This window comes from Globicephala melas, chromosome 3, assembly GCF_963455315.2.
Source record: "Globicephala melas chromosome 3, mGloMel1.2, whole genome shotgun sequence".
Classification (NCBI taxonomy): domain Eukaryota; kingdom Metazoa; phylum Chordata; class Mammalia; order Artiodactyla; family Delphinidae; genus Globicephala; species Globicephala melas.
Genome location: NC_083316.1, coordinates 122,319,429 through 122,334,711, shown reverse-complemented (window position 1 = coordinate 122,334,711; position 15,283 = coordinate 122,319,429). Strand labels below are relative to the sequence as shown.

The window sequence follows — 15,283 nt, the reverse complement described above, 5'->3', positions numbered from 1 at the left end:
GAGTGCCACTGATGGGCCGTTAGTGAATGTGGTTGAAATACTGCTTTACTTACCAGAAAAAATAAGGGGCGGGGTGCTATTTTCAGTAGCTCGCACAATACATGCACAAGAGCAGAGCGTGCTGCTCAGGTAATTATGCGTCACCCACCAGGTGGGGCAGGGCAGACCCTGCCCTCGCTGCAGCAGACCAGCATCATGTTCTCGTGTGGGCCAGAATGACTGTCTCCCCTTTCACACAAGAATCTCTCTCACTGGCAAGAATCCGCCCTGCCGCCACAATCAACCTCTCTTTAACACCTCTGTCCGTTTTCCCTCTGTGCCTACTCAGCTGAGATGCCTTCAGCCAAGAACCCACACAAATAGTAGAGGAAATAGACATGAAACAAGACAAGGATAACAGATTCCTTTAGTATCCATCCTTCTGCTGCTTTCTACCATCCCCTGCACCTACTCCTTTAGCATCAATGAACCCTGGACCAGTCACCAGGTTGTGGAATCAAAATAGAAATACCACAAAGACGGACTTCCCTGGTGGCGCGGTGGTTAAGAATCCGCCTGCCAATGCAGGGGACACGGGTTCGAGCCCTGGTCCGGGAAGATCCCACATGCCACGGAGCATCTAAGCCCGTGCGCCACAACTACTGAGCCTGAGCTCTAGAGTCCATGAGCCACAACTACTGAGCCCATGCACCACAACTATTGAAGCCCTCGCGCCTAGAGCCTGTGCTCCGCAACAAGGGAAGCCACTGCAATGAGAAGCCGGCGCAACGCAATGAAGAGTAGCCCCCGCTCACCGCAACTAGAGAAAGCCCGCGCACAGCAACGAAGACCCAATGCAGCCAAAAATAAATAAATAAATTAATTAAAAAAAAAAAAAAAAAAAAGAAAGAAATACCACAAAGAGAGGAGAGCCTATTACCTAAAACCAAGCTCTCTGGAAGTAGCACATTAGCTCATTTGTCCAACGTGGGGAAAACATGCAGGAGCTGGGCAAAGCGTACACGCCCTTAGCTGTACTAACAAAATCAAACCCACATGCTGCCAAAGCTTTCTGTGTCACTTCTATGTTTTATTAAACAACACGACCTGTCGGGCCATGTAACTGGCACTGCTTTCTGTACTCAGACCAACTGAATCCAAAGAGCCACTCAGATATACGGCAACAGTATATTTAGGTCTTTCTACCCACACTGGTCACATTTCCATTTCTCTCTCTACACATTTCTAACCCGAAGGACGTGCTTATTTGCCATGTGATCTGTAAAAACACATAAACTCTCACAGTGCAGAATGGAATTAATCGGAAGGAGAATCACACTCTATAAACCATAAAAATGAAAAAAGGTGGAAGAGATACATATTTGCTAATTACCCAAACTTGGTAATACTCATGTTTTGTACCACATTAAAGCAAAATTTTCTAATTTGCCTATGAAGCTATTCAAAATTACAATTTCCAGACCACGCTTCCATTTCAGTGATCTGCACAAGCTTCTGCTCAGGTATTTTTACTTTAGGACAGATACTATCACCTTTAAAAAGCAACGTCCAGAATTACACCCATTACTAAAATACCTGCAGAGTGTATTGCAATAACAATTAAACCAGCTAGTGGGAGAAAGGAAGAAAATTAAAGAGCTATTCCAGAATTTCTCTTCTTCCCAGTGTTGCCAGGCTCTTATTGCTTGAAAGAAGGAGATAATTCTTATAAAAATCTGAATTGATAAGTTTATGCAAAATCAACTCATATGAGGGGAAAGAATCTTCCCTCTGTGTTTATCGTGTAAGTTAATATACCCCTTAAACAAATGGGCAGATGACACTCATTTGTTCCTGACACAATGCAGTTGGTGCTAAGTTCTTCAAAAATTCTGTAAGTTACTTTTTAGTATAAGCACCAATGCATAGAGTGACAACAGTAAATGATCTTTTCTTCAATAAACGCCCCAGCCTCTCTCATAACCTGTTATTCCAGGGTGAAAAGTACTATAACATTGTAAAGGTTTGAATGATTTCATAATTCTTAGGTTTGAAAAAAGCTCTGTGTGTGGGTTATAAGAGTGGCTCATTTTTCTTCTGCTGTGCTTACCCTTTGGGGTTACAGTGTAGTATTAGAATGGAATCCACAGGTAATATTCATTACCCGTGGAAAAGGTCCCTTCACCTAATGTTCCAGATCTAGTCCAGATTGAGCCAGTACCAAAAAGTTCACACTTGCTATCCCCCTGCTTTAATTTTAAATTTGAAGTGCAACTCCGCCCATGGCTTCTGGGTATTCACATTAGGTTAATCATTCCAACAATAAGAAAGAATCTTGGTTTCTTCAGGCATGGTACCATCATGGCAGAGAATTAAGCATGGTGCCCCTGGCGATCCCTGAGAGAAGACTGTTGCTATGACCTCCTTTCTTCCTGAAGGGGAATCCTTTGTTACAGGGAATAGGTTAAAAAAAAAAAAGAAGACAAAATCCTGCAGGTTTACGAATAGAGAGATGATGTCCTGAGGCAGTGTAAAATAGAGATGTGGAAAGAGTCGCAAAGGAGAAAGTCTCCCTCTGGTCACTTTAATAGTGGAGTAAAGTCTGAAGTGAGGAGGGGAAGAGAGAGAGGGAAGGTGCCATCCTAAAACATGTATATTTTCAATCTGAGTGTTTAAAACATTTTTATCTTAGACTCCCCTGGAGGTCCAGTGGTTGGGACTCCGCACTTCCAGTGCAGGGGGTGCAGGTTCGATCCCTGGTGGGGGAACTAGGATTCTCTCCTGCCGAGCGGCGTGGCCAAAAAACTCCCAAAACTTTATCTTCCTGAATGTTCAATAAATCAATACGTTTGCTTAAATAATTACAGTAGAACCCACTAAAAAAGAAATGTTTAAGAGTTTTAACGTAATTCTTTTCACACGCTTGGATGATAATTTTACAAAGAGTTGGAGAAAATGACAGCTTGCTTTTAAATATTTTCGGCCTTTTACGCAGAAACACCAAACCCATGAACGATGCGTTTATTTCACATAATTTGTACTAGTGATATGTCTATTCAAGAGCTAATTCCACTGTCCTCCAAATATATTCTTTATGAAAAATAGTTTCATTAATTTTTCTATTTAAAATGTTTTCCCTTTGCCACACCCTAAAGCATAATTCACTGACCACAATTTAACAATTTTAACAGAATTGTTAAAACAAGGAAAAAAATCTCATTTTGCATAAAGAGATTCACACTAAGAGATTCACACTTATCCAGCGGGAGCAGATCATATGGCAAAAAACAGAACAACCAGTAGAGGGTGATTCTGAAGTATTGGCTCTGTTAAGTAAATTCCCAGATCAAAGGGCTTGAGACTTTGGGGGAATACTTAGGCTTTTCTGTGGTACATCACATAAGTATATATAATACTTTTGTTCTTCTGTGGAAGACTGGTAAGGGGATTCTAGACAGGAAATGGAGCCCCTTCACCCATCTGCAGTTAGAGGCTTGTAAGACGGTCAGAACATGCTGACCGTCTACCACGAGGTAGTTGACCCACCTCGTGGCTACGTGTAATGTTCACTAACAATTGCTAAGGATTAGGAAATGTCAGTACCTAGAGTCTGGTTGTCTTTATCTACTTGATTAATGTGATATATTAAAGAAATATAAAGATGCAATCTCAGAAAAAAATCTTCTCTTTTTTCCAACATTTGTTAAGCACATTTATTTAGGTGATTCCACAAGATTTAATAACCAATGTAAGAAATTCACTTGTAGTTGAAAACAGCTCCATTCAGAGATACTATCTCATTTAATGCTTATTGCCATCCTGCGACCATTAAATGGGCTCTGTTATTATAAGGTCCATTTTATGAGTAAACTGAGCATTCAAAGGACTAAGTAATTAACCTCAGCTCACACAGCTATTGGGACGAGAGCACAGTACCAAGCAGTGGTTACAAGCCATGCTTTGAAGTCAGATGTATTGTGGCTTCAAATCTTGGCTTTGCTTTGAGACAGTGACCTGCCTGTGCCTCAGATTTCCCTTGGACAGAAAGGGAAAAATCATAGTATACCTTGTAGAGTAAATAAGAATGCTTGAAACCATACAGCACAGTGAGTCACATGATGAGCACTGAAATCACAGCCAATATTATTTTGACACCAAGGCTAGGGCTCTCTTGACCCCTGAAAGGCTGAGGAACACCTCAGTTGTGGGAGAGGAGTTACCTCCATCAGACCTGTGGGTCCTTGGAGTTCTGCTTGCCATGCCTCTCTGACTGGGAACAGTGACATTAAACGTACAACACAAAAATGGTACCATGCTAAAAGAAACCAAGATTTAAACTGAAAAACAACAATTTATAGGAGTACATCAGGGAATAAAAATAGCCTTCACAATTCCCTTTCCAAGTTTACAATTATTTCTTCTTAGCACAATTAAAATTTGACTGTGGCGAAATGAAACAAAAATTCCCTAAATAAAAGGCAGAAATAGGTTTTTCTTTATGACCTCTCCTGGTTCTTCAAGTCATTTTTTCAACGGTTAATAAACGGCTTCTGCATGCAGGCTATTTTTCCTTGTCTCATGTTTTCTTAATTTTTTATTTATGGCATACACACAAAAAAACCCATTATGTTTCTGGGCAAAAACGGTCAAGGGTTGCCCTACAAAAATGTTGAACACTATCAAAAGTCGTTGTACTTTTCTCCTATTTTAAGTGTGCAAATTTTCTTTGGATTCTGATTCACGTAGGCCACAAAGAAAGAAAAACAAGTGAAACTCTCTACTGTAACCAGTTCTTCCACCCTGTCTATGAAGCATCAAGCTACAGCCAGTGATGATCCTGGAAACCTCAAAATGAATAAAAAGGCAATCCTCCTGGTTTGTAAAACAGGAGAGACAAAATACACTGTGAACTGTTTTTACAGACAATGTTCAAAGTTTTCTGAACATGTCTGATCATACCAGTTGGGTTCTTTGTTTTTTGTTTTTGTTTTCCTAGATACAGCCATTTCTGAGAAATGAATAGGTGCCCACAACTCATAGATAGCTTTCCAAAACCACTAGGAGCTAAGCACAAAAGCTAGTCATAAACATATAGAGTCCTTACATAAATTAAGTCTTCACTTCTACACAGATCTGAATCATTTACTTCAATCTTTACAGACTTCTGTCCAGCTTTATCTACTTTATCAATAATAGTCACTGAAAAATGTAAAACTAAGAGCGGATGAAACTTCTTTGACATACTTGGGGCCTCAGGAGACCACACAGCACCATTCTATTGCAATGACTCCAAATAATTTTCACATGAATGGCTAAAGTGCAGAAATGTATAATTTATTAAGATTTAAATAAATCACAGGGAGAGAAGTGCCTTAAAGTTTTTGGTAGAAATTTTTCAAAAGATTAAAAAAGGAAGTTCTAAGAAATTAAGTTCTATGTATAAAATTCTTCCCCATCTTTGATATTTCAAAGCAAAATTTGTTGATAATGCTTTAAAAAGAGCATGTATGCTTTTTTAGCATTTGACGACAGTGAGATTTTTTTTTTAATGACATAATCCAAAATTTGGGGGGAAACACCTTTCTAAAAACTTGTACTGTTACCAGCAGAATGTTATAATCATTCTCTTTTGTCTCAGCAATTTCCCTGATACAGTTCCCATACTGGAAATATTCCCAATGGCTGCTAAATTTGTCAAGAATAAAAAACTTTTTCTGTTGAATCTATTAGAACATGCCTACTTTTCTCATGGGCTGTCAAAGAATAAAAAGCCCCCTTTCTCCCAAGGGTGCTAACATCTTTTCCTTTTTGCAGATGACAATTATTACCATATCATTAGTAGTCAATAAACATCTCTCATAGTTGCCAAAATAGCTAAAATTAGAAATCCACAAGGATTCAGAATGACATTACTAAAATAAGAAATCTGAACATGTAAAAAAATCAAGTAACTCTATAAACAACAGAACAATGACATGAACATCAGTTTTATTCACTGAGAATATACTCTTTAAAAAAAAATCTATGGCATAAATATAACTGTGAACAAACACTGCTTTTCTCAGCACTTTCTGCCTAGAAAATTCAGTATACTATATGAAAACATCATTAAATTAAAGCATGTAAACTTATTTATGTACAACATGATTTTTTTAACGCCAAGGTTAAAAGAAAGACGGCACCAGAAATATTGAAAAACACAAAGAAGCAAGGTAGAAATACTGCAAGATTATCATAATTCTGTTTGCCACAGGAAAAATATTTAAGATAAAATTGAACATAAAATAAACATAGGTTATGATACAGCCAAATTATTGTCAAAGGTATCAAATTGGCTGGCTGTACATTATGGAGGTCACAGAAAATTATTACTTTAAAATGCTTCTCCACAAATTAGCATCTATAAATGCTATGTTCTGTGGTTTCCAATATGCTACCTAAAGTATCACTCCCCAAGGGAGCCCGGTTCCAATCCAGGGCAGATGAGATAGATGGAGCCAGAATGGCAGTGTTTGACAGACACTAGTAAAAAAGACCAGTGACATTCTACATACTTGCAATATCCCATTTTATTAGAAGCAGCAGGGCACAGAGGTTAAGCACATGAGCGCAGGAATCAGACCCATGTTCAAATCCTGGTGCCACCACTACAGGCTGTGTGACCTCTGGGAAGCCACTTAATCTCTTCTAAACTCAAACAGGGAGCACCTTCTTCAAAAGGCTGCAAGCAGAATGCAGGCAAACTACTGAGCCATTATCTGGTTCACAGTCTCCACTCAATACTTGTACTGAACTGAATTCACAAAAGTGAATAGCTTAAAACTATCAACTAATTTAATTAAAAATATTTACTTGTCACCATGGTATTAGAGGAAAGTCAAGTTTTATTGCTTAAGGAATCCGAAAAGGAATGTACATGGACAAGAGGATAGAAATACTGAAATGTACAAATAACATATTTCCATGACCAGTGTTGATTTATTTTGCAGACGATAGTTTTCTTCTATGGATTTCTGAAAATATGGCAACCTTCACACTGACATGTTCTCAATCTTTCTCTTTACATTTTAGAAACTAGAAAAGCTCAGACATGTAAATACACAAATGACACACTTGCCCAAGATTTAAAAAAGTGGCAAGGACTAATTATTTTTTATATGAGTTTATCAATATCTCCTATTTCTTATGAACCTATGGGAGAATATGTTTTAAAAGGGTGAATTCAATGGAACAATTTTGGAATATGTACAATTTTCTCAGAGATATCAAACCTGGTTTGTTTTGAATCGTTGATAGCTAAGGTGAACTCTAAATGCAAAATTAAATTCAAAGCCAAATAATCTTTTCTTGATTCACAGACACTAAATATTTGTAGCTGTATGGACTTCGTGGGCAGGTTTTTTTTTTTTTTTAAATAATTCCTGCAAAGTGCCTTAGATTTCATAAAAAGTAGCGCCAATATTCTAGCATTCCACTCCCTTCCCAGGGCAAAAAATGACAAAAATATAAAACTACAGGCAAGTTTAAAAAGTCACTCACAGTTGTCTATTTTAAAAATTAAAAACTATAAAATAACTTCATGCTCAAGAGCATCAAGTAATCAATAAAGAGATTGATGTATACATTATTTTCACCTTTAATTTTAGACTAAAGGTCAACTTCAGACCCCAGACTACTTTTCCAAGCAAAGCACAGAAGATAAAATTTTATCATTTTATACTCAAAATAGTATTGACAATGTCACAGGAAGAGGGATTTAAAAATGCAATTCACCCTGAAACTCAATAGGTTAGTGTTTTCCAAACTGCAATTCTGAAAGCCAAGTAGTGGGTCCTGACAAGAATAAAATATCAGGTGCATACTGGGTTGTAAGGGTAAGCATTGTCTGGTAAACTTTTGTTTGGTTTGTGTGTACGTATATACTGGGTCCCAGTGCAAAATGTGTTTTTCACTGTTGAGTTGCTGTGAAAAAAAGATTCAGTCACTGCTCTAAGGCCCACTAAATTTTGCCTTCTGGAGCCCCCTACAGGCTTTAAATGTTAAAATCTTGAATTCTACAGTAAATAACCCTTTGTTGGAGGTTGGTTCAGGAACTAGCACTAGATAGTTTACACAGGATCAGACGCTTACACAGATAAATCGGCAGCCTTTGGTCTAAGAACTCAAAGTAAACATGTGAGCAGCCTCAATCTTGAAGCCAAATCATCATCAAAAACCGCATTTATTTGGCAAGGTCTACGTTAGCCCTTATTATCTAATTTCATTTCAAATTGAGAGAAATGTATCAGTATCTCACAAAAGAAGCTGTCTGGGGGCAAACTAAGAAGAGAGAGAATCACAAGGACTTTAGAAAACTGTTAAAAAGACATTCACTTTCATGAAGTGCTTACAAAGCAGTGTTGAAAACTCATTCAACAGAAACATGGCTAGGCAACTAAAAGGCTTATTTCTATAACCCTACTCCCCAACAAAGATTTGAGTAAAGAACAAAAATTCTGAACAATCAAGCACTAACCATTACCCCAACTCAAATGTTTTAAGAACTAGTGGATCACTCTATCAAAGTAATAGAACTCTATGGGGACTTCCGTGGCAGTCCAGTGGTTAAGACTCCACACTCCCAATGCAGGGGGCACGGGTTCCATCCCTGGTCGGGGAACTAAGATCCCGCGTGCCGCGCAGTGCGGCCTAGTAAGAAAAAAGAACTCTATGAAGTGGTTAGAAAACTGCAGTGATGTAGGAAATACAGACTTTCAATGAAAACAAACTAATAGGCTATTAGATTAGGGCCTTCTTCCCTTGCTCACCTTTCATAAAAGGAAAAATATAACATAAATAGAAAGAAAAAGTGTTTATCACGCTTCCTAACCACCACAATCAAAAAAAATCTGTTTGCTGAAGTCTAAGATAAAAGTAGACTCAAACCACAAATATCCTGCAAACAATTATCAAACACTGTTCTGACCTTAATTTCACCTGTATCAAGTCGCCTATCTCAGAATGCTTGGGATGGTTTAGTTAGCCTAAGGTCGATTGCAGAACCAGGTAAGAGGCCAAATGGTAGATGATCCTGTAGAAAGGAGATCACTTGGCAATAAATGGATTTAGCATAAATGAAGGTGATTCGTAATACATGCATTAGCAGTGTATAGCCTTTTTTTGGGTCAGTCTTGGTTGGCCCCTCAAGTAGATCTTTGAGACTAAAAATGATGCCAAATGGGGCAGGTTTGACTTGCAAAATGTTGGTCCACTTGTTTAAAGCAACCCTGACTCTCTAATCTGAAATGGTCCTGCAGGTTGACATACTCACTCATGTCTTATGTTTACTGGAACATAATTAGATCCAGCCTAGACAGTAAACTGGGGCTTGTGATTCAAAATTTATCCTTGGCTATAGAATAACTTACATCAAAAGCAGTAAAAAAAAAATCACATAAAACCAATAATTAATGAGAGCTCATTTTAGTACTATTTGTTACTATTAAACAAATGTAATTACGTTCAAAATTATGCTGGCTCCCCCACCAAAAGCCCTAGACTCATGTTTATGATAAACATCTATTGGATAAATTATCATCTATTCAAAACAAATGGTCACACAGCTTATTTGCCATTTACTTAATTCACAAAATATGAATAAAACTTGTTTATTTGAAAATAATGAAAATGAAATTTACTCCCATTCTTTATTATTTTCCTGTATAAGCTGAGATTTAAAGAACGACTCTTCTTGGACAATGCATAAACATTCGGAGGGGAATTTTGTATGAAAAGCAGTTTTTAAAACAAGAAAATAGGAGCCCAAGTGATATATACATCCTTTTCCCATCACCACATAGTCCTTTTGGGTAAAGATCACTTCCTTCTCGTTATTCCTCACAAATATCCATCACAATTAGAACTGTCATATCTTTAGGTCATCTTTTTTTTTTTTTGCGGTACGCGGGGCTCTCACTGTTGTGGCCTTTCCCGTTGCGGAACACAGACTACGGATGCACAGGCTCAGCAGCCATGGCTCATGGGGCCTAGCCGCTCCGCGGCATGTGGGATCCTCCCAGACCGGGGCAGGAACCCGTGTCCCCTACATCAGCAGGTGGACTCTCAAGCACTGCGCCACCAGGGAAGCCCTAGGTCATCTCTTCAAGGTGTTCTTTCCCTTCTCTCTATTGTGCTTAAGGAAAATGTCCTTCCTATTGTTTGCAGGCATCTTGAATATCCTCAAGATAATGTTAAAATAATTGCTTTTATAAAATTGTTTGTGCTTTTTATCTGGGATACCAAGATCCATCCATGAACAAAGAAATATGGCTGTTAAAGGTTACTTATAAGTTAACACTTTAATGCCCTTCTCTTTCATTTTCAAGACCACTCTGTCAAAGGAGTGATTCTACTGAATATTTAATAGCCAGTGACTTCGGTACCCAAATTCATATTGAGTGGCATTCTCTCATGTACATGAACCCAACATAACACACACACACATATCCATCACTCATTCATTCTCACACTCAAGCAAGCATACACATACGTTTTCTTTCTTTCCAGAACAAGCCAGAATTACAGCTCTTTTGGTGATTGTTATAATTTTTGGAATGGTTCATAAATTTTCCAAATTCTTTTAAATTTGCAACACTTTTATCTTTTTTTTTCAATTGTGAACCATTCCATATTGCATCTTTATTGCAAAAGTCAACATGCTTCTTAGAAATTCAGATTGTAATCGATAAAACAAACATTACATATATGAATTTAAATGTATAAACAGTTAGAAATTCAACAATATCTCCTATTATACTATTACACAAGTTCACAATTTTGTAAAAACTATAATACAGGCATACTATACATCAAGAGGAACCACTATTCCTTTTCACATGATTTTTTTCTTCTTTTTTTTTGAAATAATGATCCATCAGCATGGACCTCTTTTTTTCACCCTAACAAGACGTTTTCCAATTTATCACCTTAGCTACTGACGTTTTCTCAATGTTACAGCATGAAGAAATTGAGGGAAATTCTGCATTCCCTGGGGTTACCTCTTAAGCCTGGGCAGCAATCCACTAGTAAACCAAGATGACCGAGCCAGGCTGGTGGTTGTTATTGCTCAACGGCTACTTAGAAAGATGTCATACACATTAAAAAGAACAGAATTTGCCTCAGATGGTATATGTTATTTCTGTAAGTGAAGATGCCAAGAAAACAAGTCATAGTTACTTGCTTTTAAGAGAAATTCTAATGCTTGGGGATCTCAGTCCTAAAGGAAAAAATATATACATTTAACTAGTTTATGCTAACCTTAACTTAAATTTTCTAATATTATATTAACACATATTTTGAATACATTTTTGAGAGTCAAACATGTTTTAGAAGTCTTAGGAAAAGACGTTTATGAAGTATTTTAGGTGTATTGAAAACTAAGTTTTATATAAAGGGCCTCAAAACTTACTCGAAAAAGTGTCTAGCTATTCTTCACTTTAACATCCTTCTCTTTCACCCCCCTCTCCCCCAAGAACTAAAAAGGTCAAACAAATCCTCAACTCTCTCTGTACTGAGAGTGTAATAAGATGTCAATTTTAGGTTAAAAAATCATATGAAAAGGAATCTCACTCTGCTGAATTGTCAGTCTACTGAAAATTTCCTTACAGCTCCATTAATTTACTGTAATTTTCAGTTTCCAAATACAAAAATACAACAATTCTTATTGAAATCTATACGCTGGTAGTTTTAGTACACAAAAAAACCAAACAAATTATTTACAAAATTATACAGTTTAAGAAAAAACTTTGTACAAAAAATATATAAATCCTTTGTTCCCTCTATCACGTTTAAACTGTCAGGACTCAAAATATTCACCACAATGAATCTTTCAAAATATATACCAACTGAGCCACAGACATCAGGAAAATTTCGTTAGAGATGACGGAGGAGGAAGAAGCAAGATTGCTTACTCTACCCCACTGTAATGTTTTCCTTCTTTTATAAGCTTATTTTAGCTTTGTGTTTTCAGAAATATAACTATAACCTAGAAAGAGGAAGTCCTTATTATTATGAAGGGAAAATTACATGAAAACTTAAAAATGATCCTGGTTTGACACATCATTCCAGGAAAACATGTAGAAGAGGAAAGATAGTCAGAACATGGGATTTAACTTCTTGTAGCCAAGTAAATCTAGAGTCCTGATGGTTTTAAGTTTCTTAGTGAATAGTTTCTATTTTGAGAAACAGTCTTCACCTCAGGAAACAAAATCCTTGACATAGTGATCACCAAGAACCTTCTGAAGCCAACAGGAGGTTTCAAATTTTCACACCACACGTACTATAAAAACATAGCTGTGTATATCCTTGAAAAAGTAACATCCTATGTACATTAATCATTTTATTTCCCCAGGGGTCAATACAGTGTAGTGTTGCTCCTCTGCTTTTCCATCTAACATTCAGAACACAAGGACATAAATTTACAGATATATTTTACTTAACAGATACTCTATACAGTGTACAGTAAAAATGCACACAGTGAAGGAAACCGTCTACTGAAGGATGCATATGTTCATGGATAGCAACAAGCTACAAAATTATGAAAATATAAGGTCATCTGATCAAAGTCAAGTTATGACTCCCATTTATTACTAGCATACCCATCCCCCTACCCCATCCCACCCCCAACCTATCCCCAGTCACCTCACCATCATGGTTTAAATTTAGGGAAAGAATTTCACACACTTTCAAACCCTTCTGCATAACTATTAACTAAAGTGAAGCTTTAAAAAAAAAAAAAATAAAGCTGGTGACTCTCTCTCCCCACAAATCCTTCCATTATTCTCATCAAAATATCACTTGTTTATCAAGGTGCTGGTTTAAACTTTTTATTGGGGACTGACTTTTGGTGGCCCAAAAGAATCACTTATCTCAATAATGGGTAAGTCAGGCTATTAATAAAAAGGCAGGAGAAAGAAAATGGGGACGAGAAAGGGGCAACAGGTGAAAGCCTTTTATATTCTGAGAATGTTAAAAAAAAGAAAGGAAAAAAAAAGGACCAACTGAACCAGTGCTCAGTAATTTCAAAGCAAACTAAAAATCAGTGGCAGAAGTCCAGGAGAGTTAATATGATGACAGAATGGAAATCCCACAGAGCTAGCTACCATTGCCTTATAGCATTGAAGAACAGTTACAATTTACACTAAAATATTACTTACTGCTGCACATTAAATCCCCCCGAATTCAGATTGAATACAAATTGGGCTCCTCCTCAATAAAATAATAAAATTTACTTTTCTTCCAAGACAACTCTTGAAAGCAAAAGGGTATTTTAATTACAAATATCTCCTACTATCTGATGACCCATCCATAATAGCTAAGAGATAAAAGATTCCAGGCGATTTTTACATTTAATGAAACTTTATCAGCAGATTATAATCCAAAATAAAATTTCTGAACACCCTGTCATTTACATCATAATCCAACACCAATAGCAACAAAAACAGGTGGTGTGGAAAAATAAGGCTCTAGAGATTATCCAAGTCATTCCTGTGGATCTTCACAACTGTGTAAAAGTCACTAGGCCTTTGGTGCTTTAATATCATGAACAGTTATGAGATGTATTTAAATAGCAAACTTGCTGTCCTTAAACCTACTGTGTTGAAAATAAAAATAAAAAAAATTTTTTTGGCTCATTGACTTCTTTAAATAATTTTAAAAAGTTGTTCTTCTAAACAATATTCCTAAAAAGTATACAGCTCGCATCAGATTTCATCTTCGCCATGAACGAGATTCATATTCATCTTCATCCTCATCGTCGTCATCATGCAAAAACAAATCTGATGTTTCTGTTTCCTGAAGAAAAGAGAGGGTAAAATCTGCTCAGTGGCACAAGAAAGTTAAGTAAAGTGCTTTTTAGGCCAAAGGACAAACAGACTAGTGTACAAAGCCCAGGCTGGATTTACAAGTGACGCAAAGTATCTTTGGGGGCAAAAAAACCCCAAAACATTTATTTATATATATATATATATATTCTTCTCCCCTGCTAATTTTGCTAGTTTAATAGAAGATTTCCATTCTAATATCATCAGAAAAACAAATAACATATGAACATTTAGTGGGGGGAGGGGGATATCTATGAAACATGTGTTTGATAAAATTAATTTTATTCTATTATCTTAAAAGTGAGAAAAGTAAATAACCATTTGAACGTCTAAACGTTTCCTCTAATATCCGACTGTGAAGGACGAATATAATACCTTGCCTATGACACTGACATTCCAAATCTTACATAAAAATCTAAAATCTTACACAAAGTAAAAGTATCTACAAACATTCCCGAAATACCAAGATTTTTCTTTTCTTTCTTTTTTAAAGAAGGGAAATGTTTCTGCTTTTGTTATGTAAAATTACCCACTTGGTCAGGAAGACTCTTGATCAGGCATAAATGCTATCTTTTAAAACCAAAATTACAATGAATGAGGAATAACTTGCAATGCTGCCTAAGTGTCCATTTTAACAAACTAATTAGAAATACTGTAGTAAAAAAGCAATATTAATTCTCATGTTTTAAGAAGCTGGTTAGTACTTGTATTATTTAAGTCCTTGGTTTTGCTATTCTTCCCTCTTATGGCCATCTTCTTTACACTCTCTCATTTTAACCAACTATATGTAGAAAGAAAACTCAAATCTATTACTTATGGAACTTGAATAAGTTAAAACTAGAACAATCAGATAAAATTTAATTTGTTCACTTAATCCATGTCTTCATTTACCAAAATAAAAACGTCCAGAGCCCCAATAAAGCCAAAATAAATGCAAATTTTAAAAAAGTACAGTCTCTCCTACACCAGAAAATAACCCCCAAAAGAGCTTTTTTATTTCTGCACCTAATATGATTCTTTAATAAACTTCTAGACTAGTCTTAATTAATTACATGCATGAAAAAACTCAATATTTATTTTTAAATTTTTATTACTTAATGTTAAGAAAAGCATATAACTGGAAAACAATCTAATTCAACTCTTATTTTCAATCGTTAAATTTACCTCCTCCTTGACTTCCTCTTCCTCAGTCTCAGTGGATACAGAAGGCACCTTGGCCTTGTGCCATGATATTTGTAGCCGACGGTCTTTGAATTTTGACCCTTGGTTTGCAGGCTAAAATAGATTTTAGAAGAACACAAAAGTTTGTACTCACACTTACTAATGATTTCTTCAAATTGTGTGCTATTAAAAGTTTAATGACTTGAGGGAAAAAAAAACCTGTTAAAATGGATCTACAAATAATCTCCAATGAGAGCTAGAAAAAGTGAAGTTCTTTTTAATTA

The 15,283-nt window shown here is 36.4% G+C and overlaps 1 protein-coding gene across 4 annotated transcripts in view; it reads right to left on the bottom strand.

Annotated features, from left to right (window-relative positions):
• Nucleotides 1-10,319: 10,319 nt before the first annotated feature.
• The window catches only part of RBM27 (RNA binding motif protein 27), a 67,252-nt gene continuing 62,288 nt past the window's right edge, over nt 10,320-15,283 (bottom strand). For 3 of the 4 annotated variants that reach the window (XM_030841185.3, XM_030841186.3, XM_030841189.3), the window contains 2 exons: nt 15,003-15,113; nt 10,321-13,809 (listed from right to left, as the gene is read on the bottom strand). In XM_030841185.3, coding sequence (XP_030697045.1) covers nt 13,726-13,809; nt 15,003-15,113 — 195 coding nt within the window. In that variant the 3' untranslated portion in view covers nt 10,321-13,725. Of the gene's footprint in view, nt 13,810-15,002; nt 15,114-15,283 lie in introns of all 4 variants that reach the window. The other variant, XM_030841188.3, reaches the window with a different exon arrangement.